At 55.1% G+C, this 23767-nt stretch overlaps 3 protein-coding genes and 1 long non-coding RNA gene across 4 annotated transcripts in view; 3 read left to right on the top strand and 1 right to left on the bottom strand.

Moving 5' to 3' along the window:
* LOC145534149 (uncharacterized) overlaps window positions 1–23767 on the bottom strand; it is a 541812-nt gene that overhangs the window by 417571 nt on the left and 100474 nt on the right. The window contains exons 15-17 of the long non-coding RNA XR_014074275.1: window positions 17073–17184; window positions 9424–9535; window positions 1776–1887 (exon numbers count right to left, since the gene is read on the bottom strand). This is a non-coding gene — a long non-coding RNA (uncharacterized LOC145534149). The remainder of the gene's footprint in view (window positions 1–1775; window positions 1888–9423; window positions 9536–17072; window positions 17185–23767) is intronic.
* On the top strand, window positions 3395–7390 carry LOC145533904 (uncharacterized). The gene is made up of 3 exons (XM_081561250.1): window positions 3395–5773; window positions 6173–6485; window positions 6738–7390. The coding sequence occupies exons 1-3, from the start codon at window positions 5537–5539 to the stop codon at window positions 7364–7366; spliced, it is 1179 nt and encodes a 392-aa protein (XP_081417376.1). The 5' UTR covers window positions 3395–5536; the 3' UTR covers window positions 7367–7390.
* On the top strand, window positions 9962–15039 carry LOC145533951 (uncharacterized). The gene is made up of 3 exons (XM_081561303.1): window positions 9962–13422; window positions 13822–14134; window positions 14387–15039. Exons 1-3 carry the CDS (start codon window positions 13186–13188, stop codon window positions 15013–15015), a joined length of 1179 nt encoding a protein of 392 aa, XP_081417429.1. The 5' UTR covers window positions 9962–13185; the 3' UTR covers window positions 15016–15039.
* Window positions 17611–22688, top strand: LOC145533992 (uncharacterized). The gene is made up of 3 exons (XM_081561353.1): window positions 17611–21071; window positions 21471–21783; window positions 22036–22688. Exons 1-3 carry the CDS (start codon window positions 20835–20837, stop codon window positions 22662–22664), a joined length of 1179 nt encoding a protein of 392 aa, XP_081417479.1. The 5' UTR covers window positions 17611–20834; the 3' UTR covers window positions 22665–22688.

Here is a 23767-nt window from a genome sequence, read left to right as displayed (position 1 = left end):
GTAAGACTCCATTGGAGAGTTCTCATTTGTATGTCATTTGAACTAGCCTTTGATATCTGAAAGGACGGTGTACGTCCTTTCAAGATACCATGTGCCAAACGAAGCCCTTTTGGCAACTGCCATCATTATCTCCAGGCAGACATTGCTGTGTCAAGGGTGACATCTCAGCCAGAAGGCAGAGGCTGAGCTCGTCTTGTTGCACCAGCTCCCAAAAGAAGCCAAGAAAGGGAGCTGGGACAACAAACCACCCCAACACCCAGGAAAGCGTTCTTCATGACAGAAGGCTAGAAAATGACCCAACATCCTTGTGGCCCAGAACCCCTCTAGAAAATCACTGTTCCATAAAAAAGAGAAACACATGGGAAGTTCCAAGGAGAGGCAATGCCCATGGCCCGTGTACTTGAGAGACGGCCTGACCGCTCCGGGGAAGACACGCACCGACGGAACCCCTTGGGAAACAGCAGTGATAGTCCTCACCGTCGTAAGGGTTTCCTCTGGGGACAACCTGCCCGGGGCACCACACGAGGGAGCAGACCGGCTTCTCTTCCTCTGCCCCCACACCATTCACTCATGAAGGCAGCTCAGGTGTTCTCATGCCCTGCCTGCCTGCCTGCCTGGCTCATCCGTGAGCTGTGACCACCTACAGGGCAGGACTCCACCTTCTCCTCTCTGTGTACCGTGAATCTGCACACAGTGGGCTTGCAGAACCTTAGGAGACTTGAGCCATTCCCACTCGAGCCAGAACCCTCCCCAGGAAGGAAAACAGCTGTGGAGTCATTTTGGCCCCAGCACTGGTTCGAAAGCCTGGCGCCTCCTACAGCCTCTACGGTGTGAAGAGGGAGGTCCCTTCTGACAGAGCTTTCCGGGTCTCAGATCTAAGCTGTTGTTTCACTGTCAGCTGTGTCTCTTCCGTTGCAGCCAGGTGGGCCACGCTGCTCCAAAGGAGCTCACAAGCTGAGTTTCAAGGGAGGTATAGAGAGGACAGGGATGGCTACAACGTACTGCAAACTGAGTGAGGGTCCCCACAATCCTCAGCAAAGGTCTGTGGTGTGCAAGTGGGGAGTAGAGGGCCCCCAAGTTCCAAAGGAAGGGAGGTAGTCGGGAGCTAAAGCCCTTGGCCGCTGTGGTAGTAGCTGCAGATGGCAGCTCGTCCACAGTGCACTTCGAATGAGGTCATATGAGCGGGACTCTGGAAATGGCTCCGAAATCGGGAGAAAGGGGTCAGGGTATGTGGGAATCCGGCGGGGGTGGGGGGTGGATGAAGGAAGGTGTCCCTCCTCTCTCCAGTGCAATTTGGTTTGGTGAGTCTCAAAGCTACCAGATGGCACTTCCCAAGTCAGGCCCCCGCAGGAATCAGGGTGGGCTGCGTGCCTCGGCCCCTGCCACAGGGACAAGCCACACCAGTGGCCTCCCTGAGCTCCAATGGCCGGATCTGGGGGTTCTGTCTGGGTGCACACCTCCTTGCTGTGGCCAAGTTCCCCCCTTCTCTGAGCACCAGCTTCATCCTCTCGAATGAGGACATCGATTGCTACCTTGGCACGTTACTCTCTTCATCCTGTGAAGACTCATTAGGCTTATCCTACAATTACTAGCTGGCCCGAAGAGATATCTCCTGAATCCAGATTAAGCTGGAGTCTCCCAGGCTCATCTGGCATGTCTTCCCTGAAGTCTGCCAAAACCCACACCCTTGCATTTCCAGGGACTCCCCTTAGCCAGCTGGGCAGAAAACCCAGCATGGTTCAAACAAGCTGACAGACAAGCGGGAGAGGACTCACGGGCAGACGGCTTCCCTCAGGTCTCGGGTGGAGCTCTGGGACCACAGCAGCAACGGGCCATCCCAGGCCCTGGGCTCAGCAGCGCCCTCATTCTCAGGCCGGCGGCTCTGCCCTGAGGGGAGCAGGAAGGTCACCAACTGCCGCAGGCGGGCCTCACGCCCCTCCCACTGCTGGAGCCTGACCTCCCCCGGCCCCACCCCTTCCCCTACCCCAGCAGGACGACAGCTCGTCTTCCCCTGGCTTCCAACGGGAGGCCAGGCCCTGGGCCCCGATTGGGCACTGCCCCAGCCCGGAGCCAATCACAGTGGCCAGGGAGGTGGAACGCACCGATTGGCCAGGGCCAGGTCATGTGACCATACTCCCCAGGAAACTCAAATATTACCAAGGTTCCCTAAGAAACCAATGAACAGAATTATCCAGTAAAGGCAAACCGTGCTTTTTAATGAGGCCAATGTCACAGAAAAAAAAAAAAATGCTTCACAATGAACTGCTCAAGGAAGCTACTAAATAAACTTTCAGAAAAGTTTAGTAGTTTTTTTTTTTTTTTTTAATAGGGTGACGGAGAGCTATACCTTTCCCGTCTATGTGAATTTAGGTTTAAACTAGATTTCCCTTGGCTATTATATAAGACAAAAAAACCCACATCCCCCCCTTTCACTCCCCCCCACCCCCAAAAAGTGTTTTAATCTATAGAATTTTTGTGTCCTCAGTTGTGTCTGATTCGCGGCAACTCACGAACTCTACACAGCCAGGCTCTTCCGTCCATGGAATTCAGGGCAATTTTTTCTGTCCCAGTAAATGCCCACCCTGGGTGATCCAAAGGCAAGGGCTCAGAGGCTCCTGAGAGACTAACTCCTTTCAGCTGAGCACAGAGCTGGCTCCTCACTGGGATGCCTGTGGCCTGGGGCTCCCTGAGGGGAGAGCAGCACTCGCCCCACCGTGTGGTCACTGCTGGAAGTGCAGGCTGCTCCTCACTCCCCCTTGACAGTGTCCCTGAGGGCAGAACAGTGTGAATCGAATCAAGGTGGAAATGCAAACTCCAATGCAACCAAACTCCCCACAAGGTCTCTAAAACCACTCAGGAACAGGGAATTGGAAACTGCAGGGGATGACAGGAATGGAGATGGAGACTTGACACCTTACACCGAGTTCACTTCCAGTTATCCCTAGACAAACTTTCCATGAAAACTTGTCACAAATCTCGAAGAACAATGAGCAGAAACCGGACACGTGCTTTGAGTCTTCACACGCAAAACTAAAAGCCAGTCCACAAAAAAAAAAAACAAACCCAGAGAATACAGTGGACTTTGCAAAATCAAAGATATCTACTGTGGGAAAGACCTCATGACAAAAGCAAAAGACAGGTCATACATCGCGAGACGAATGAGTGGAAACACAAAGCTTATCAAGGATGTGTCTCCAAACAGACAAAGAACACCAACGCAACAAGCCTGTGAAAACTAGGGAAAGGTCTGAAGGGACACCAGACTGAGGAAGACACACACAGAGGATCCCGGATGATGTCCAGCACTGAGGGCCTGAAGAAACAACGGTCTAGTTGCACCCCCTCAGGCCTGTGTGACCGTGGATGAGGCCTCTGTTTCCCGGTGGCTCTGAGAGATGGACAGGGAGGAAGGGGAAGAGAAGTCACTTGCATTTCTAATACTCACAGCAAAGTCTTCCAACGAGAAGGGAATTATCACCCCCACTGACAATGCCATTCACTGAAGTGATACCCACCAGTCCATCTAACCCAGAAGGGAAGGATGGACCTGTTCTCACAAAACGGCGAGAGATGGAAGAAGGAAGATCAAGCCCACACCAATCACTGGAAAGAGAAGCTGTGCTCAGGGCTTGAAAGAATTCCTATTGGGAAAATGATGTCACAGCCCCACAAGGCAATCCACAGCTTCGATGCTATTCCTCCCAAAATGCCAATGCATTTTCGCACCGAACAAAGAATTGCAAAAGGGGTACGGAGACAGAAAAGAGCCTAAACTGTCAATACAATCCGACGAAAAAGCCCCGATACGGACATCCAAGGTTGTGTGAAAGGAAATTAGACGACCAAACTAGGATCCTCAGGAGAGTATCGGAGAAGGCAATGGCGACCCACTCCAGTACTCTTGCCTGGAAAACGTCCTGGACGGAGGAGCCTGGTAGGCTGCAGGCCATGGGGTCACGCAGAGTCAGACACGACTGAAGTGACTTAGCCGCAGCAGCAGCAGCAGGACAGTATGCTATTGGGAATACAACAACACACACAGATCCAGATCGATGGAATAAAGTGGAGGGTCCAGAAACAAACCCCAGCATCCATGGTCAACTCATCTCTGACACAGAAGGGGAGAATATCCAAATGGGAACAAGAAAGCCTCTTCAATCAATGTCCATGGGAAAACCAGACAGCTACATCTGAAGAACGCTATTGGTTTTGATCTCATACCACCTCAATATAGGGGGAAAACCTCACCCTAAAGACTGATGTCATGAGATAGCTAGAAAGAAGCGTAGGTCAAAGGCTCCTTAACATCAGAGTCTCCTTGCCATTTGCTGGGCGGAGGTCGAAATGGGTCTCTTCAAGTAAGGCAAAGAGGTACACGAAGTACACCCATGGGTTTCCATCCAATGGAACCTCTTCACAACAGAGAAGCTAAGCATTCACAAATGCAAAAGATAGGAAACAGAACATGAGAGACTCCTTGCAAGTGGTGTATCTGAGAAGGGGTTCATATGGAAAGAGACGAAGAATGCACAGCACTCAGATTCCAAGAAACAACACCACCACCACCCTTGACCCTTCCCCCATGACCAACTCCGACCTAAAGCCTTTCTCTCCCTCTAACCTATCCCTAAAACATAACCCTCATCTAATCATATACATGTGCATCCCTAGCATCCATCCATCCACACACGAGAGAGAAAGAGGAAGACACAGACGGAACTGAGAAAGGAAAAGAGAGGGACACAGCCAGAGAGAGACACGGAACCAAAGAGAGGAAAGGAGTCGACGGTCCAGACTTTTCCTCAATCTGCCTCGAAGGTAGAAGCAATGACAGCGCCCTTCCACCCCAGAAGGGGGAAAAGGACGGAAGGTTTGGAGAGGAAAAGACAAGAACGCAGGGAGCCATTAGAAGCTCAGCCACCCGCAGAAGCCGAGCTGGGACACTTGAACAGAATCTCAATGGAAACAGAGGAGCAGAAAGTTGGCTACTCTTTTCTATAAGAGAGGGAGACCTTCGAGTCTTCCTTTCGGTCCTCCAACTTGGATGCGGGGTCTCAAAACAGTCAGGAGGGGGAGTGCCTTTTCCTGGGTACCACGGCACATCCAGGCCTCGTTCTGCCCCATTCTGTGCTGTGTCAGCCCTGGATGGAATCTTTCTTTCTGAAGTCTCAGCGCACAAGCTCCACGTGATATCGGCCCCAGGTGGAAAGGCATGGAGCTGCTCGTAGGCCGACAGACCTAGGAAGCAGATGGGAGAATGACCACCACTCTGCAGATGGAGAGACTGGGGCAACCCTGAGGGGCATATGCTTGTCCAGGGCCACACCACTTATGAGAAGAAGGAGCCTGGTCTGAGAGCAGTGGGGTCCTCGGAGCTCAGGCCCTGGCTGAACCCAGGCCTCCCCAGGGCTGTGGGCTGGGCTGTGTGGGTGTCACTGTGCCTGCACATGGCCTAAGGGGGGTGGTCGAGCAGTCAGAAACCCAGAGATTCCCTTGGGAAGTTTTGGGGAAGGGACCTCAGCACGAACCCCAGGAGATGATGTCACCTGCCGGCAACAGAACCCAACAGAACCCGCAGCCCGGGTATCCAGGCCTCCAGAGCGGAGAGGAGCCCCCAGCCAGTTCACTGGCTGCCAGGATGTTCTGCTGTTTGCCCCTGCCCAGAGGCCGGGGCCTCAGGAGTGCTCACAGGCAGTGTGCGCGGGCACCCTGTCGACGTTGGCTCAGGACACCCCCGAGAGGCCTCTGGCCCTTTGCCCGGAGAAACAGAAAGGTAACACGGGGAGCCCCAGGACGGACCAGGCCGCCTCTCCCATGCCACCCGGAAACACCGGGTCCTTTGCCTGTGTGTGTGGATGCGGGTTTCTTGGGGTGTGTCTCCCTCAAGGAAGCCCAGGCGGATGTGGGGTCAGAAGCCTGCGGACAAGTTGTGTCCACACCCCAGGGGAGAGCAGGCTGGGCGGGATGGGGAGAGTGCGGGCAGCGGCGGCCGCCCAGGCGGACCTCACACCCTCAGGTGGGACTCTTTCCTCCCGGGTGGGGATCTGAGCAGACACACGTCTCTGACCCTTCTGGGAAGAGAAGTTCGAGCAGGCAGAAGCAGCGGCTCCACTGCCCAGGCCCAGCTCGGAAAACTCCTAGCATGGCTGGCTGACGGTCACTGTCGTTGCAGAGCTTCCCACGTGATGAGGCCGAGGACGGGGACACCCCATCCACCTCCCGGAGGGAGGGGTCGGAGCACCACCCCCCCGCCCGTGAGGCCCAGTGCAGGCTCCAGGTGAGCGTGCCCACGGAGGCATCAGCCCCACCGGGGGAGAAGCGGAGGCGGGGAAGGCCTGCTGCCGAGACACCGCCCAGGATACACCCGGCGGCCCAGTCTGAGGCTGCCACGGAGCTCAGCACACCCGGCTCCGACCCAGAGTCCCGAGAACCCCGGCCTCTGAGGCAGCAGGAGGACCTGGAGCCCAGCACGCCAGAGCACAGAGGTGAGGACGCTGGGGCTGGTGCACGGGAGTGTGTGGGGAGGGGGTGCTGAGCTACACAGGGACGAGTCCCCGAAAGCTGCTGCTGGGCCTGCAGCAAGCGCTGGCCTCACACCCCCCGCCCCCCATCTTGCACACTTCAGTCCCAAAAGACATCCGACGCTGGGTATTCTTTGGGAATCTCTTGGAAGCTTTCTGTCCCGGGAGACGCACATGCCAAGGCTGGCCTGTGGGCAAACTTTGCTTCTCCCCCAGCTCTAGCACTGGCCTCCAACTGGAACCAGGCTCCGCTTCCCAGACCTGTCCCTACAGAGGTGCTGGCTCCAGGTGCAGGACCCAGGGATCCACCGAGGGCAGATGGAGAACCGAGACTTGCCCTCGCAGAGACACCAGGCCAGCTGGGTACTGGCCAGCACACCGGGCAGATCGGATCTCCATGCCTGCAGGACCCCCAGCCCCAGGCACTGATGTCCCACCCCCTCAGCCAGAACCTCCACCTCCACGTGCACCTCTACCTGCTCGGGCTCTGGCAGGAGAACCCGAGGCAGAGGAGGAGTCACCGCCTCGGCAGGGAGAGCCTGCCCTGGCTCCCGCGCAACACCCAGACGCCCACGATGACTCACCCACCCCTGCAGGGAGAACGAGCCCCCGCTCTGGACAGACACCCAGAGCCCTTGCCGGAAACACCACGTCCAGGGGAGCGGTCGGCTCTGCAGCCTCCATCCCCGTCTGCTCACCGTGGACGCTGGCAACTCGGTCTGCCCCCAGGGGACATGGAGTTCCTTTCCCCTGAACTGCTTTGCATTTGCTTTGTTTCCACCTTTCTGGTGATGTTTTATTTTTTGTATGGTTTCCTGTACTTTTGTTGGTTAAGTTGGGATTAGTAAACTTTTTCATCATTGTTGCAATTTGGGAACACTGTTGTGTAACTCTGGTGATACTGTGTTACCATCACCACTTTGTAGTTTCAGACCCGTTTGATCTTTACGCCCCACCCCCCCAACAAAGCCTGGATTCAAGGCAAGCACGCCCTGTTCATCCCTTCCCCCGATCCTGAACACAATTTCATCCTTTCTTTGTGCATTCCTTCCTATATTCTTGGTGTCCCCAATCAATGACTCTCAGTGAAATGACTGACGGAGTGTTTTTTGGACTCTCCAACTACTGTAAGACTCCATTGGAGAGTTCTCATTTGTATGTCATTTGAACTAGCCTTTGATATCTGAAAGGACGGTGTACGTCCTTTCAAGATACCATGTGCCAAACGAAGCCCTTTTGGCAACTGCCATCATTATCTCCAGGCAGGCATTGCTGTGTCAAGGGTGACATCTCAGCCAGAAGGCAGAGGCTGAGCTCGTCTTGTTGCACCAGCTCCCAAAAGAAGCCAAGAAAGGGAGCTGGAACAACAAACCACCCCAACACCCAGGAAAGCGTTCTTCATGACAGAAGGCTAGAAAATGACCCAACATCCTTGTGGCCCAGAACCCCTCTAGAAAATCACTGTTCCATAAAAAAGAGAAACACATGGGAAGTTCCAAGGAGAGGCAATGCCCATGGCCCGTGTACTTGAGAGACGGCCTGACCGCTCCGGGGAAGACACGCACCGACGGAACCCCTTGGGAAACAGCAGTGATAGTCCTCACCGTCGTAAGGGTTTCCTCTGGGGACAACCTGCCCGGGGCACCACACGAGGGAGCAGACCGGCTTCTCTTCCTCTGCCCCCACACCATTCACTCATGAAGGCAGCTCAGGTGTTCTCATGCCCTGCCTGCCTGCCTGCCTGGCTCATCCGTGAGCTGTGACCACCTACAGGGCAGGACTCCACCTTCTCCTCTCTGTGTACCGTGAATCTGCACACAGTGGGCTTGCAGAACCTTAGGAGACTTGAGCCATTCCCACTCGAGCCAGAACCCTCCCCAGGAAGGAAAACAGCTGTGGAGTCATTTTGGCCCCAGCACTGGTTCGAAAGCCTGGCGCCTCCTACAGCCTCTACGGTGTGAAGAGGGAGGTCCCTTCTGACAGAGCTTTCCGGGTCTCAGATCTAAGCTGTTGTTTCACTGTCAGCTGTGTCTCTTCCGTTGCAGCCAGGTGGGCCACGCTGCTCCAAAGGAGCTCACAAGCTGAGTTTCAAGGGAGGTATAGAGAGGACAGGGATGGCTACAACGTACTGCAAACTGAGTGAGGGTCCCCACAATCCTCAGCAAAGGTCTGTGGTGTGCAAGTGGGGAGTAGAGGGCCCCCAAGTTCCAAAGGAAGGGAGGTAGTCGGGAGCTAAAGCCCTTGGCCGCTGTGGTAGTAGCTGCAGATGGCAGCTCGTCCACAGTGCACTTCGAATGAGGTCATATGAGCGGGACTCTGGAAATGGCTCCGAAATCGGGAGAAAGGGGTCAGGGTATGTGGGAATCCGGCGGGGGTGGGGGGTGGATGAAGGAAGGTGTCCCTCCTCTCTCCAGTGCAATTTGGTTTGGTGAGTCTCAAAGCTACCAGATGGCACTTCCCAAGTCAGGCCCCCGCAGGAATCAGGGTGGGCTGCGTGCCTCGGCCCCTGCCACAGGGACAAGCCACACCAGTGGCCTCCCTGAGCTCCAATGGCCGGATCTGGGGGTTCTGTCTGGGTGCACACCTCCTTGCTGTGGCCAAGTTCCCCCCTTCTCTGAGCACCAGCTTCATCCTCTCGAATGAGGACATCGATTGCTACCTTGGCACGTTACTCTCTTCATCCTGTGAAGACTCATTAGGCTTATCCTACAATTACTAGCTGGCCCGAAGAGATATCTCCTGAATCCAGATTAAGCTGGAGTCTCCCAGGCTCATCTGGCATGTCTTCCCTGAAGTCTGCCAAAACCCACACCCTTGCATTTCCAGGGACTCCCCTTAGCCAGCTGGGCAGAAAACCCAGCATGGTTCAAACAAGCTGACAGACAAGCGGGAGAGGACTCACGGGCAGACGGCTTCCCTCAGGTCTCGGGTGGAGCTCTGGGACCACAGCAGCAACGGGCCATCCCAGGCCCTGGGCTCAGCAGCGCCCTCATTCTCAGGCCGGCGGCTCTGCCCTGAGGGGAGCAGGAAGGTCACCAACTGCCGCAGGCGGGCCTCACGCCCCTCCCACTGCTGGAGCCTGACCTCCCCCGGCCCCACCCCTTCCCCTACCCCAGCAGGACGACAGCTCGTCTTCCCCTGGCTTCCAACGGGAGGCCAGGCCCTGGGCCCCGATTGGGCACTGCCCCAGCCCGGAGCCAATCACAGTGGCCAGGGAGGTGGAACGCACCGATTGGCCAGGGCCAGGTCATGTGACCATACTCCCCAGGAAACTCAAATATTACCAAGGTTCCCTAAGAAACCAATGAACAGAATTATCCAGTAAAGGCAAACCGTGCTTTTTAATGAGGCCAATGTCACAGAAAAAAAAAAAAATGCTTCACAATGAACTGCTCAAGGAAGCTACTAAATAAACTTTCAGAAAAGTTTAGTAGTTTTTTTTTTTTTTTTTTTAATAGGGTGACGGAGAGCTATACCTTTCCCGTCTATGTGAATTTAGGTTTAAACTAGATTTCCCTTGGCTATTATATAAGACAAAAAAACCCACATCCCCCCCTTTCACTCCCCCCCACCCCCAAAAAGTGTTTTAATCTATAGAATTTTTGTGTCCTCAGTTGTGTCTGATTCGCGGCAACTCACGAACTCTACACAGCCAGGCTCTTCCGTCCATGGAATTCAGGGCAATTTTTTCTGTCCCAGTAAATGCCCACCCTGGGTGATCCAAAGGCAAGGGCTCAGAGGCTCCTGAGAGACTAACTCCTTTCAGCTGAGCACAGAGCTGGCTCCTCACTGGGATGCCTGTGGCCTGGGGCTCCCTGAGGGGAGAGCAGCACTCGCCCCACCGTGTGGTCACTGCTGGAAGTGCAGGCTGCTCCTCACTCCCCCTTGACAGTGTCCCTGAGGGCAGAACAGTGTGAATCGAATCAAGGTGGAAATGCAAACTCCAATGCAACCAAACTCCCCACAAGGTCTCTAAAACCACTCAGGAACAGGGAATTGGAAACTGCAGGGGATGACAGGAATGGAGATGGAGACTTGACACCTTACACCGAGTTCACTTCCAGTTATCCCTAGACAAACTTTCCATGAAAACTTGTCACAAATCTCGAAGAACAATGAGCAGAAACCGGACACGTGCTTTGAGTCTTCACACGCAAAACTAAAAGCCAGTCCACAAAAAAAAAAAAAAACCCAGAGAATACAGTGGACTTTGCAAAATCAAAGATATCTACTGTGGGAAAGACCTCATGACAAAAGCAAAAGACAGGTCATACATCGCGAGACGAATGAGTGGAAACACAAAGCTTATCAAGGATGTGTCTCCAAACAGACAAAGAACACCAACGCAACAAGCCTGTGAAAACTAGGGAAAGGTCTGAAGGGACACCAGACTGAGGAAGACACACACAGAGGATCCCGGATGATGTCCAGCACTGAGGGCCTGAAGAAACAACGGTCTAGTTGCACCCCCTCAGGCCTGTGTGACCGTGGATGAGGCCTCTGTTTCCCGGTGGCTCTGAGAGATGGACAGGGAGGAAGGGGAAGAGAAGTCACTTGCATTTCTAATACTCACAGCAAAGTCTTCCAACGAGAAGGGAATTATCACCCCCACTGACAATGCCATTCACTGAAGTGATACCCACCAGTCCATCTAACCCAGAAGGGAAGGATGGACCTGTTCTCACAAAACGGCGAGAGATGGAAGAAGGAAGATCAAGCCCACACCAATCACTGGAAAGAGAAGCTGTGCTCAGGGCTTGAAAGAATTCCTATTGGGAAAATGATGTCACAGCCCCACAAGGCAATCCACAGCTTCGATGCTATTCCTCCCAAAATGCCAATGCATTTTCGCACCGAACAAAGAATTGCAAAAGGGGTACGGAGACAGAAAAGAGCCTAAACTGTCAATACAATCCGACGAAAAAGCCCCGATACGGACATCCAAGGTTGTGTGAAAGGAAATTAGACGACCAAACTAGGATCCTCAGGAGAGTATCGGAGAAGGCAATGGCGACCCACTCCAGTACTCTTGCCTGGAAAACGTCCTGGACGGAGGAGCCTGGTAGGCTGCAGGCCATGGGGTCACGCAGAGTCAGACACGACTGAAGTGACTTAGCCGCAGCAGCAGCAGCAGGACAGTATGCTATTGGGAATACAACAACACACACAGATCCAGATCGATGGAATAAAGTGGAGGGTCCAGAAACAAACCCCAGCATCCATGGTCAACTCATCTCTGACACAGAAGGGGAGAATATCCAAATGGGAACAAGAAAGCCTCTTCAATCAATGTCCATGGGAAAACCAGACAGCTACATCTGAAGAACGCTATTGGTTTTGATCTCATACCACCTCAATATAGGGGGAAAACCTCACCCTAAAGACTGATGTCATGAGATAGCTAGAAAGAAGCGTAGGTCAAAGGCTCCTTAACATCAGAGTCTCCTTGCCATTTGCTGGGCGGAGGTCGAAATGGGTCTCTTCAAGTAAGGCAAAGAGGTACACGAAGTACACCCATGGGTTTCCATCCAATGGAACCTCTTCACAACAGAGAAGCTAAGCATTCACAAATGCAAAAGATAGGAAACAGAACATGAGAGACTCCTTGCAAGTGGTGTATCTGAGAAGGGGTTCATATGGAAAGAGACGAAGAATGCACAGCACTCAGATTCCAAGAAACAACACCACCACCACCCTTGACCCTTCCCCCATGACCAACTCCGACCTAAAGCCTTTCTCTCCCTCTAACCTATCCCTAAAACATAACCCTCATCTAATCATATACATGTGCATCCCTAGCATCCATCCATCCACACACGAGAGAGAAAGAGGAAGACACAGACGGAACTGAGAAAGGAAAAGAGAGGGACACAGCCAGAGAGAGACACGGAACCAAAGAGAGGAAAGGAGTCGACGGTCCAGACTTTTCCTCAATCTGCCTCGAAGGTAGAAGCAATGACAGCGCCCTTCCACCCCAGAAGGGGGAAAAGGACGGAAGGTTTGGAGAGGAAAAGACAAGAACGCAGGGAGCCATTAGAAGCTCAGCCACCCGCAGAAGCCGAGCTGGGACACTTGAACAGAATCTCAATGGAAACAGAGGAGCAGAAAGTTGGCTACTCTTTTCTATAAGAGAGGGAGACCTTCGAGTCTTCCTTTCGGTCCTCCAACTTGGATGCGGGGTCTCAAAACAGTCAGGAGGGGGAGTGCCTTTTCCTGGGTACCACGGCACATCCAGGCCTCGTTCTGCCCCATTCTGTGCTGTGTCAGCCCTGGATGGAATCTTTCTTTCTGAAGTCTCAGCGCACAAGCTCCACGTGATATCGGCCCCAGGTGGAAAGGCATGGAGCTGCTCGTAGGCCGACAGACCTAGGAAGCAGATGGGAGAATGACCACCACTCTGCAGATGGAGAGACTGGGGCAACCCTGAGGGGCATATGCTTGTCCAGGGCCACACCACTTATGAGAAGAAGGAGCCTGGTCTGAGAGCAGTGGGGTCCTCGGAGCTCAGGCCCTGGCTGAACCCAGGCCTCCCCAGGGCTGTGGGCTGGGCTGTGTGGGTGTCACTGTGCCTGCACATGGCCTAAGGGGGGTGGTCGAGCAGTCAGAAACCCAGAGATTCCCTTGGGAAGTTTTGGGGAAGGGACCTCAGCACGAACCCCAGGAGATGATGTCACCTGCCGGCAACAGAACCCAACAGAACCCGCAGCCCGGGTATCCAGGCCTCCAGAGCGGAGAGGAGCCCCCAGCCAGTTCACTGGCTGCCAGGATGTTCTGCTGTTTGCCCCTGCCCAGAGGCCGGGGCCTCAGGAGTGCTCACAGGCAGTGTGCGCGGGCACCCTGTCGACGTTGGCTCAGGACACCCCCGAGAGGCCTCTGGCCCTTTGCCCGGAGAAACAGAAAGGTAACACGGGGAGCCCCAGGACGGACCAGGCCGCCTCTCCCATGCCACCCGGAAACACCGGGTCCTTTGCCTGTGTGTGTGGATGCGGGTTTCTTGGGGTGTGTCTCCCTCAAGGAAGCCCAGGCGGATGTGGGGTCAGAAGCCTGCGGACAAGTTGTGTCCACACCCCAGGGGAGAGCAGGCTGGGCGGGATGGGGAGAGTGCGGGCAGCGGCGGCCGCCCAGGCGGACCTCACACCCTCAGGTGGGACTCTTTCCTCCCGGGTGGGGATCTGAGCAGACACACGTCTCTGACCCTTCTGGGAAGAGAAGTTCGAGCAGGCAGAAGCAGCGGCTCCACTGCCCAGGCCCAGCTCGGAAAACTCCTAGCATGGCTGGCTGACGGTCACTGTCGTTGCAGAGCTTCCCACGTGATGAGGCCGAGGACGGGGACACCCCATCCACCTCCCGGAGGGAGGGGTCGGAGCACCACCCCCCCGCCCGTGAGGCCCAGTGCAGGCTCCAGGTGAGCGTGCCCACGGAGGCATCAGCCCCACCGGGGGAGAAGCGGAGGCGGGGAAGGCCTGCTGCCGAGACACCGCCCAGGATACACCCGGCGGCCCAGTCTGAGGCTGCCACGGAGCTCAGCACACCCGGCTCCGACCCAGAGTCCCGAGAACCCCGGCCTCTGAGGCAGCAGGAGGACCTGGAGCCCAGCACGCCAGAGCACAGAGGTGAGGACGCTGGGGCTGGTGCACGGGAGTGTGTGGGGAGGGGGTGCTGAGCTACACAGGGACGAGTCCCCGAAAGCTGCTGCTGGGCCTGCAGCAAGCGCTGGCCTCACACCCCCCGCCCCCCATCTTGCACACTTCAGTCCCAAAAGACATCCGACGCTGGGTATTCTTTGGGAATCTCTTGGAAGCTTTCTGTCCCGGGAGACGCACATGCCAAGGCTGGCCTGTGGGCAAACTTTGCTTCTCCCCCAGCTCTAGCACTGGCCTCCAACTGGAACCAGGCTCCGCTTCCCAGACCTGTCCCTACAGAGGTGCTGGCTCCAGGTGCAGGACCCAGGGATCCACCGAGGGCAGATGGAGAACCGAGACTTGCCCTCGCAGAGACACCAGGCCAGCTGGGTACTGGCCAGCACACCGGGCAGATCGGATCTCCATGCCTGCAGGACCCCCAGCCCCAGGCACTGATGTCCCACCCCCTCAGCCAGAACCTCCACCTCCACGTGCACCTCTACCTGCTCGGGCTCTGGCAGGAGAACCCGAGGCAGAGGAGGAGTCACCGCCTCGGCAGGGAGAGCCTGCCCTGGCTCCCGCGCAACACCCAGACGCCCACGATGACTCACCCACCCCTGCAGGGAGAACGAGCCCCCGCTCTGGACAGACACCCAGAGCCCTTGCCGGAAACACCACGTCCAGGGGAGCGGTCGGCTCTGCAGCCTCCATCCCCGTCTGCTCACCGTGGACGCTGGCAACTCGGTCTGCCCCCAGGGGACATGGAGTTCCTTTCCCCTGAACTGCTTTGCATTTGCTTTGTTTCCACCTTTCTGGTGATGTTTTATTTTTTGTATGGTTTCCTGTACTTTTGTTGGTTAAGTTGGGATTAGTAAACTTTTTCATCATTGTTGCAATTTGGGAACACTGTTGTGTAACTCTGGTGATACTGTGTTACCATCACCACTTTGTAGTTTCAGACCCGTTTGATCTTTACGCCCCACCCCCCCAACAAAGCCTGGATTCAAGGCAAGCACGCCCTGTTCATCCCTTCCCCCGATCCTGAACACAATTTCATCCTTTCTTTGTGCATTCCTTCCTATATTCTTGGTGTCCCCAATCAATGACTCTCAGTGAAATGACTGACGGAGTGTTTTTTGGACTCTCCAACTACTGTAAGACTCCATTGGAGAGTTCTCATTTGTATGTCATTTGAACTAGCCTTTGATATCTGAAAGGACGGTGTACGTCCTTTCAAGATACCATGTGCCAAACGAAGCCCTTTTGGCAACTGCCATCATTATCTCCAGGCAGGCATTGCTGTGTCAAGGGTGACATCTCAGCCAGAAGGCAGAGGCTGAGCTCGTCTTGTTGCACCAGCTCCCAAAAGAAGCCAAGAAAGGGAGCTGGAACAACAAACCACCCCAACACCCAGGAAAGCGTTCTTCATGACAGAAGGCTAGAAAATGACCCAACATCCTTGTGGCCCAGAACCCCTCTAGAAAATCACTGTTCCATAAAAAAGAGAAACACATGGGAAGTTCCAAGGAGAGGCAATGCCCATGGCCCGTGTACTTGAGAGACGGCCTGACCGCTCCGGGGAAGACACGCACCGACGGAACCCCTTGGGAAACAGCAGTGATAGTCCTCACCGTCGTAAGGGTTTCCTCTGGGGACAACCTGCCCGGGGCACCACACGAGGGAGCAGACCGGCTTCTCTTCCTCTGCCCCCACACCATTCACTCATGAAGGCAGCTCAGGTGTTCTCATGCCCTGCCTGCCTGCCTGCCTGGCTCATCCGTGAGCTGTGACCACCTACAGGGCAGGACTCCACCTTCTCCTCTCTGTGTACCGTGAATCTGCACACAGTGGGCTTGCAGAACCTTAGGAGACTTGAGCCATTCCCACTCGAGCCAGAACCCTCCCCAGGAAGGAAAACAGCTGTGGAGTCATTTTGGCCCCAGCACTGGTTCGAAAGCCTGGCGCCTCCTACAGCCTCTACGGTGTGAAGAGGGAGGTCCCTTCTGACAGAGCTTTCCGGGTCTCAGATCTAAGCTGTTGTTTCACTGTCAGCTGTGTCTCTTCCGTTGCAGCCAGGTGGGCCACGCTGCTCCAAAGGAGCTCACAAGCTGAGTTTCAAGGGAGGTATAGAGAGGACAGGGATGGCTACAACGTACTGCAAACTGAGTGAGGGTCCCCACAATCCTCAGCAAAGGTCTGTGGTGTGCAAGTGGGGAGTAGAGGGCCCCCAAGTTCCAAAGGAAGGGAGGTAGTCGGGAGCTAAAGCCCTTGGCCGCTGTGGTAGTAGCTGCAGATGGCAGCTCGTCCACAGTGCACTTCGAATGAGGTCATATGAGCGGGACTCTGGAAATGGCTCCGAAATCGGGAGAAAGGGGTCAGGGTATGTGGGAATCCGGCGGGGGTGGGGGGTGGATGAAGGAAGGTGTCCCTCCTCTCTCCAGTGCAATTTGGTTTGGTGAGTCTCAAAGCTACCAGATGGCACTTCCCAAGTCAGGCCCCCGCAGGAATCAGGGTGGGCTGCGTGCCTCGGCCCCTGCCACAGGGACAAGCCACACCAGTGGCCTCCCTGAGCTCCAATGGCCGGATCTGGGGGTTCTGTCTGGGTGCACACCTCCTTGCTGTGGCCAAGTTCCCCCCTTCTCTGAGCACCAGCTTCATCCTCTCGAATGAGGACATCGATTGCTACCTTGGCACGTTACTCTCTTCATCCTGTGAAGACTCATTAGGCTTATCCTACAATTACTAGCTGGCCCGAAGAGATATCTCCTGAATCCAGATTAAGCTGGAGTCTCCCAGGCTCATCTGGCATGTCTTCCCTGAAGTCTGCCAAAACCCACACCCTTGCATTTCCAGGGACTCCCCTTAGCCAGCTGGGCAGAAAACCCAGCATGGTTCAAACAAGCTGACAGACAAGCGGGAGAGGACTCACGGGCAGACGGCTTCCCTCAGGTCTCGGGTGGAGCTCTGGGACCACAGCAGCAACGGGCCATCCCAGGCCCTGGGCTCAGCAGCGCCCTCATTCTCAGGCCGGCGGCTCTGCCCTGAGGGGAGCAGGAAGGTCACCAACTGCCGCAGGCGGGCCTCACGCCCCTCCCACTGCTGGAGCCTGACCTCCCCCGGCCCCACCCCTTCCCCTACCCCAGCAGGACGACAGCTCGTCTTCCCCTGGCTTCCAACGGGAGGCCAGGCCCTGGGCCCCGATTGGGCACTGCCCCAGCCCGGAGCCAATCACAGTGGCCAGGGAGGTGGAACGCACCGATTGGCCAGGGCCAGGTCATGTGACCATACTCCCCAGGAAACTCAAATATTACCAAGGTTCCCTAAGAAACCAATGAACAGAATTATCCAGTAAAGGCAAACCGTGCTTTTTAATGAGGCCAATGTCACAGAAAAAAAAAAAAATGCTTCACAATGAACTGCTCAAGGAAGCTACTAAATAAACTTTCAGAAAAGTTTAGTAGTTTTTTTTTTTTTTTTTTTAATAGGGTGACGGAGAGCTATACCTTTCCCGTCTATGTGAATTTAGGTTTAAACTAGATTTCCCTTGGCTATTATATAAGACAAAAAAACCCACATCCCCCCCTTTCACTCCCCCCCACCCCCAAAAAGTGTTTTAATCTATAGAATTTTTGTGTCCTCAGTTGTGTCTGATTCGCGGCAACTCACGAACTCTACACAGCCAGGCTCTTCCGTCCATGGAATTCAGGGCAATTTTTTCTGTCCCAGTAAATGCCCACCCTGGGTGATCCAAAGGCAAGGGCTCAGAGGCTCCTGAGAGACTAACTCCTTTCAGCTGAGCACAGAGCTGGCTCCTCACTGGGATGCCTGTGGCCTGGGGCTCCCTGAGGGGAGAGCAGCACTCGCCCCACCGTGTGGTCACTGCTGGAAGTGCAGGCTGCTCCTCACTCCCCCTTGACAGTGTCCCTGAGGGCAGAACAGTGTGAATCGAATCAAGGTGGAAATGCAAACTCCAATGCAACCAAACTCCCCACAAGGTCTCTAAAACCACTCAGGAACAGGGAATTGGAAACTGCAGGGGATGACAGGAATGGAGATGGAGACTTGACACCTTACACCGAGTTCACTTCCAGTTATCCCTAGACAAACTTTCCATGAAAACTTGTCACAAATCTCGAAGAACAATGAGCAGAAACCGGACACGTGCTTTGAGTCTTCACACGCAAAACTAAAAGCCAGTCCACAAAAAAAAAAAAAAACCCAGAGAATACAGTGGACTTTGCAAAATCAAAGATATCTACTGTGGGAAAGACCTCATGACAAAAGCAAAAGACAGGTCATACATCGCGAGACGAATGAGTGGAAACACAAAGCTTATCAAGGATGTGTCTCCAAACAGACAAAGAACACCAACGCAACAAGCCTGTGAAAACTAGGGAAAGGTCTGAAGGGACACCAGACTGAGGAAGACACACACAGAGGATCCCGGATGATGTCCAGCACTGAGGGCCTGAAGAAACAACGGTCTAGTTGCACCCCCTCAGGCCTGTGTGACCGTGGATGAGGCCTCTGTTTCCCGGTGGCTCTGAGAGATGGACAGGGAGGAAGGGGAAGAGAAGTCACTTGCATTTCTAATACTCACAGCAAAGTCTTCCAACGAGAAGGGAATTATCACCCCCACTGACAATGCCATTCACTGAAGTGATACCCACCAGTCCATCTAACCCAGAAGGGAAGGATGGACCTGTTCTCACAAAACGGCGAGAGATGGAAGAAGGAAGATCAAGCCCACACCAATCACTGGAAAGAGAAGCTGTGCTCAGGGCTTGAAAGAATTCCTATTGGGAAAATGATGTCACAGCCCCACAAGGCAATCCACAGCTTCGATGCTATTCCTCCCAAAATGCCAATGCATTTTCGCACCGAACAAAGAATTGCAAAAGGGGTACGGAGACAGAAAAGAGCCTAAACTGTCAATACAATCCGACGAAAAAGCCCCGATACGGACATCCAAGGTTGTGTGAAAGGAAATTAGACGACCAAACTAGGATCCTCAGGAGAGTATCGGAGAAGGCAATGGCGACCCACTCCAGTACTCTTGCCTGGAAAACGTCCTGGACGGAGGAGCCTGGTAGGCTGCAGGCCATGGGGTCACGCAGAGTCAGACACGACTGAAGTGACTTAGCCGCAGCAGCAGCAGCAGGACAGTATGCTATTGGGAATACAACAACACACACAGATCCAGATCGATGGAATAAAGTGGAGGGTCCAGAAACAAACCCCAGCATCCATGGTCAACTCATCTCTGACACAGAAGGGGAGAATATCCAAATGGGAACAAGAAAGCCTCTTCAATCAATGTCCATGGGAAAACCAGACAGCTACATCTGAAGAACGCTATTGGTTTTGATCTCATACCACCTCAATATAGGGGGAAAACCTCACCCTAAAGACTGATGTCATGAGATAGCTAGAAAGAAGCGTAGGTCAAAGGCTCCTTAACATCAGAGTCTCCTTGCCATTTGCTGGGCGGAGGTCGAAATGGGTCTCTTCAAGTAAGGCAAAGAGGTACACGAAGTACACCCATGGGTTTCCATCCAATGGAACCTCTTCACAACAGAGAAGCTAAGCATTCACAAATGCAAAAGATAGGAAACAGAACATGAGAGACTCCTTGCAAGTGGTGTATCTGAGAAGGGGTTCATATGGAAAGAGACGAAGAATGCACAGCACTCAGATTCCAAGAAACAACACCACCACCACCCTTGACCCTTCCCCCATGACCAACTCCGACCTAAAGCCTTTCTCTCCCTCTAACCTATCCCTAAAACATAACCCTCATCTAATCATATACATGTGCATCCCTAGCATCCATCCATCCACACACGAGAGAGAAAGAGGAAGACACAGACGGAACTGAGAAAGGAAAAGAGAGGGACACAGCCAGAGAGAGACACGGAACCAAAGAGAGGAAAGGAGTCGACGGTCCAGACTTTTCCTCAATCTGCCTCGAAGGTAGAAGCAATGACAGCGCCCTTCCACCCCAGAAGGGGGAAAAGGACGGAAGGTTTGGAGAGGAAAAGACAAGAACGCAGGGAGCCATTAGAAGCTCAGCCACCCGCAGAAGCCGAGCTGGGACACTTGAACAGAATCTCAATGGAAACAGAGGAGCAGAAAGTTGGCTACTCTTTTCTATAAGAGAGGGAGACCTTCGAGTCTTCCTTTCGGTCCTCCAACTTGGATGCGGGGTCTCAAAACAGTCAGGAGGGGGAGTGCCTTTTCCTGGGTACCACGGCACATCCAGGCCTCGTTCTGCCCCATTCTGTGCTGTGTCAGCCCTGGATGGAATCTTTCTTTCTGAAGTCTCAGCGCACAAGCTCCACGTGATATCGGCCCCAGGTGGAAAGGCATGGAGCTGCTCGTAGGCCGACAGACCTAGGAAGCAGATGGGAGAATGACCACCACTCTGCAGATGGAGAGACTGGGGCAACCCTGAGGGGCATATGCTTGTCCAGGGCCACACCACTTATGAGAAGAAGGAGCCTGGTCTGAGAGCAGTGGGGTCCTCGGAGCTCAGGCCCTGGCTGAACCCAGGCCTCCCCAGGGCTGTGGGCTGGGCTGTGTGGGTGTCACTGTGCCTGCACATGGCCTAAGGGGGGTGGTCGAGCAGTCAGAAACCCAGAGATTCCCTTGGGAAGTTTTGGGGAAGGGACCTCAGCACGAACCCCAGGAGATGATGTCACCTGCCGGCAACAGAACCCAACAGAACCCGCAGCCCGGGTATCCAGGCCTCCAGAGCGGAGAGGAGCCCCCAGCCAGTTCACTGGCTGCCAGGATGTTCGGCTGTTTGCCCCTGCCCAGAGGCCGGGGCCTCAGGAGTGCTCACAGGCAGTGTGCGCGGGCACCCTGTCGACGTTGGCTCAGGACACCCCCGAGAGGCCTCTGGCCCTTTGCCCGGAGAAACAGAAAGGTAACACGGGGAGCCCCAGGACGGACCAGGCCGCCTCTCCCATGCCACCCGGAAACACCGGGTCCTTTGCCTGTGTGTGTGGATGCGGGTTTCTTGGGGTGTGTCTCCCTCAAGGAAGCCCAGGCGGATGTGGGGTCAGAAGCCTGCGGACAAGTTGTGTCCACACCCCAGGGGAGAGCAGGCTGGGCGGGATGGGGAGAGTGCGGGCAGCGGCGGCCGCCCAGGCGGACCTCACACCCTCAGGTGGGACTCTTTCCTCCCGGGTGGGGATCTGAGCAGACACACGTCTCTGACCCTTCTGGGAAGAGAAGTTCGAGCAGGCAGAAGCAGCGGCTCCACTGCCCAGGCCCAGCTCGGAAAACTCCTAGCATGGCTGGCTGACGGTCACTGTCGTTGCAGAGCTTCCCACGTGATGAGGCCGAGGACGGGGACACCCCATCCACCTCCCGGAGGGAGGGGTCGGAGCACCACCCCCCCGCCCGTGAGGCCCAGTGCAGGCTCCAGGTGAGCGTGCCCACGGAGGCATCAGCCCCACCGGGGGAGAAGCGGAGGCGGGGAAGGCCTGCTGCCGAGACACCGCCCAGGATACACCCGGCGGCCCAGTCTGAGGCTGCCACGGAGCTCAGCACACCCGGCTCCGACCCAGAGTCCCGAGAACCCCGGCCTCTGAGGCAGCAGGAGGACCTGGAGCCCAGCACGCCAGAGCACAGAGGTGAGGACGCTGGGGCTGGTGCACGGGAGTGTGTGGGGAGGGGGTGCTGAGCTACACAGGGACGAGTCCCCGAAAGCTGCTGCTGGGCCTGCAGCAAGCGCTGGCCTCACACCCCCCGCCCCCCATCTTGCACACTTCAGTCCCAAAAGACATCCGACGCTGGGTATTCTTTGGGAATCTCTTGGAAGCTTTCTGTCCCGGGAGACGCACATGCCAAGGCTGGCCTGTGGGCAAACTTTGCTTCTCCCCCAGCTCTAGCACTGGCCTCCAACTGGAACCAGGCTCCGCTTCCCAGACCTGTCCCTACAGAGGTGCTGGCTCCAGGTGCAGGACCCAGGGATCCACCGAGGGCAGATGGAGAACCGAGACTTGCCCTCGCAGAGACACCAGGCCAGCTGGGTACTGGCCAGCACACCGGGCAGATCGGATCTCCATGCCTGCAGGACCCCCAGCCCCAGGCACTGATGTCCCACCCCCTCAGCCAGAACCTCCACCTCCACGTGCACCTCTACCTGCTCGGGCTCTGGCAGGAGAACCCGAGGCAGAGGAGGAGTCACCGCCTCGGCAGGGAGAGCCTGCCCTGGCTCCCGCGCAACACCCAGACGCCCACGATGACTCACCCACCCCTGCAGGGAGAACGAGCCCCCGCTCTGGACAGACACCCAGAGCCCTTGCCGGAAACACCACGTCCAGGGGAGCGGTCGCCTCTGCAGCCTCCATCCCCGTCTGCTCACCGTGGACGCTGGCAACTCGGTCTGCCCCCAGGGGACATGGAGTTCCTTTCCCCTGAACTGCTTTGCATTTGGTTTGTTTCCACCTTTCTGGTGATGTTTTATTTTTTGTATGGTTTCCTGTACTTTTGTTGGTTAAGTTGGGATTAGTAAACTTTTTCATCATTGTTGCAATTTGGGAACACTGTTGTGTAACTCTGGTGATACTGTGTTACCATCACCACTTTGTAGTTTCAGACCCGTTTGATCTTTATGCCCCACCCCCCCAACAAAGCCTGGATTCAAGGCAAGCACGCCCTGTTCATCCCTTCCCCCGATCCTGAACACAATTTCATCCTTTCTTTGTGCATTCCTTCCTATATTCTTGGTGTCCCCAATCAATGACTCTCAGTGAAATGACTGACGGAGTGTTTTTTGGACTCTCCAACTACTGTAAGACTCCATTGGAGAGTTCTCATTTGTATGTCATTTGAACTAGCCTTTGATATCTGAAAGGACGGTGTACGTCCTTTCAAGATACCATGTGCCAAACGAAGCCCTTTTGGCAACTGCCATCATTATCTCCAGGCAGGCATTGCTGTGTCAAGGGTGACATCTCAGCCAGAAGGCAGAGGCTGAGCTCGTCTTGTTGCACCAGCTCCCAAAAGAAGCCAAGAAAGGGAGCTGGAACAACAAACCACCCCAACACCCAGGAAAGCGTTCTTCATGACAGAAGGCTAGAAAATGACCCAACATCCTTGTGGCCCAGAACCCCTCTAGAAAATCACTGTTCCATAAAAAAGAGAAACACATGGGAAGTTCCAAGGAGAGGCAATGCCCATGGCCCGTGTACTTGAGAGACGGCCTGACCGCTCCGGGGAAGACACGCACCGACGGAACCCCTTGGGAAACAGCAGTGATAGTCCTCACCGTCGTAAGGGTTTCCTCTGGGGACAACCTGCCCGGGGCACCACACGAGGGAGCAGACCGGCTTCTCTTCCTCTGCCCCCACACCATTCACTCATGAAGGCAGCTCAGGTGTTCTCATGCCCTGCCTGCCTGCCTGCCTGGCTCATCCGTGAGCTGTGACCACCTACAGGGCAGGACTCCACCTTCTCCTCTCTGTGTACCGTGAATCTGCACACAGTGGGCTTGCAGAACCTTAGGAGACTTGAGCCATTCCCACTCGAGCCAGAACCCTCCCCAGGAAGGAAAACAGCTGTGGAGTCATTTTGGCCCCAGCACTGGTTCGAAAGCCTGGCGCCTCCTACAGC

The sequence above is a fragment of the Giraffa tippelskirchi genome, chromosome 14 (genome assembly GCF_054371585.1).
Source record: "Giraffa tippelskirchi isolate mGirTip1 chromosome 14, T2T-mGirTip1v1.2.pri, whole genome shotgun sequence".
Lineage (NCBI taxonomy): Eukaryota > Metazoa > Chordata > Mammalia > Artiodactyla > Giraffidae > Giraffa > Giraffa tippelskirchi.
Note: the sequence above shows the minus strand (reverse complement) of the source record. Positions and strands in the feature narration are given on the sequence as shown.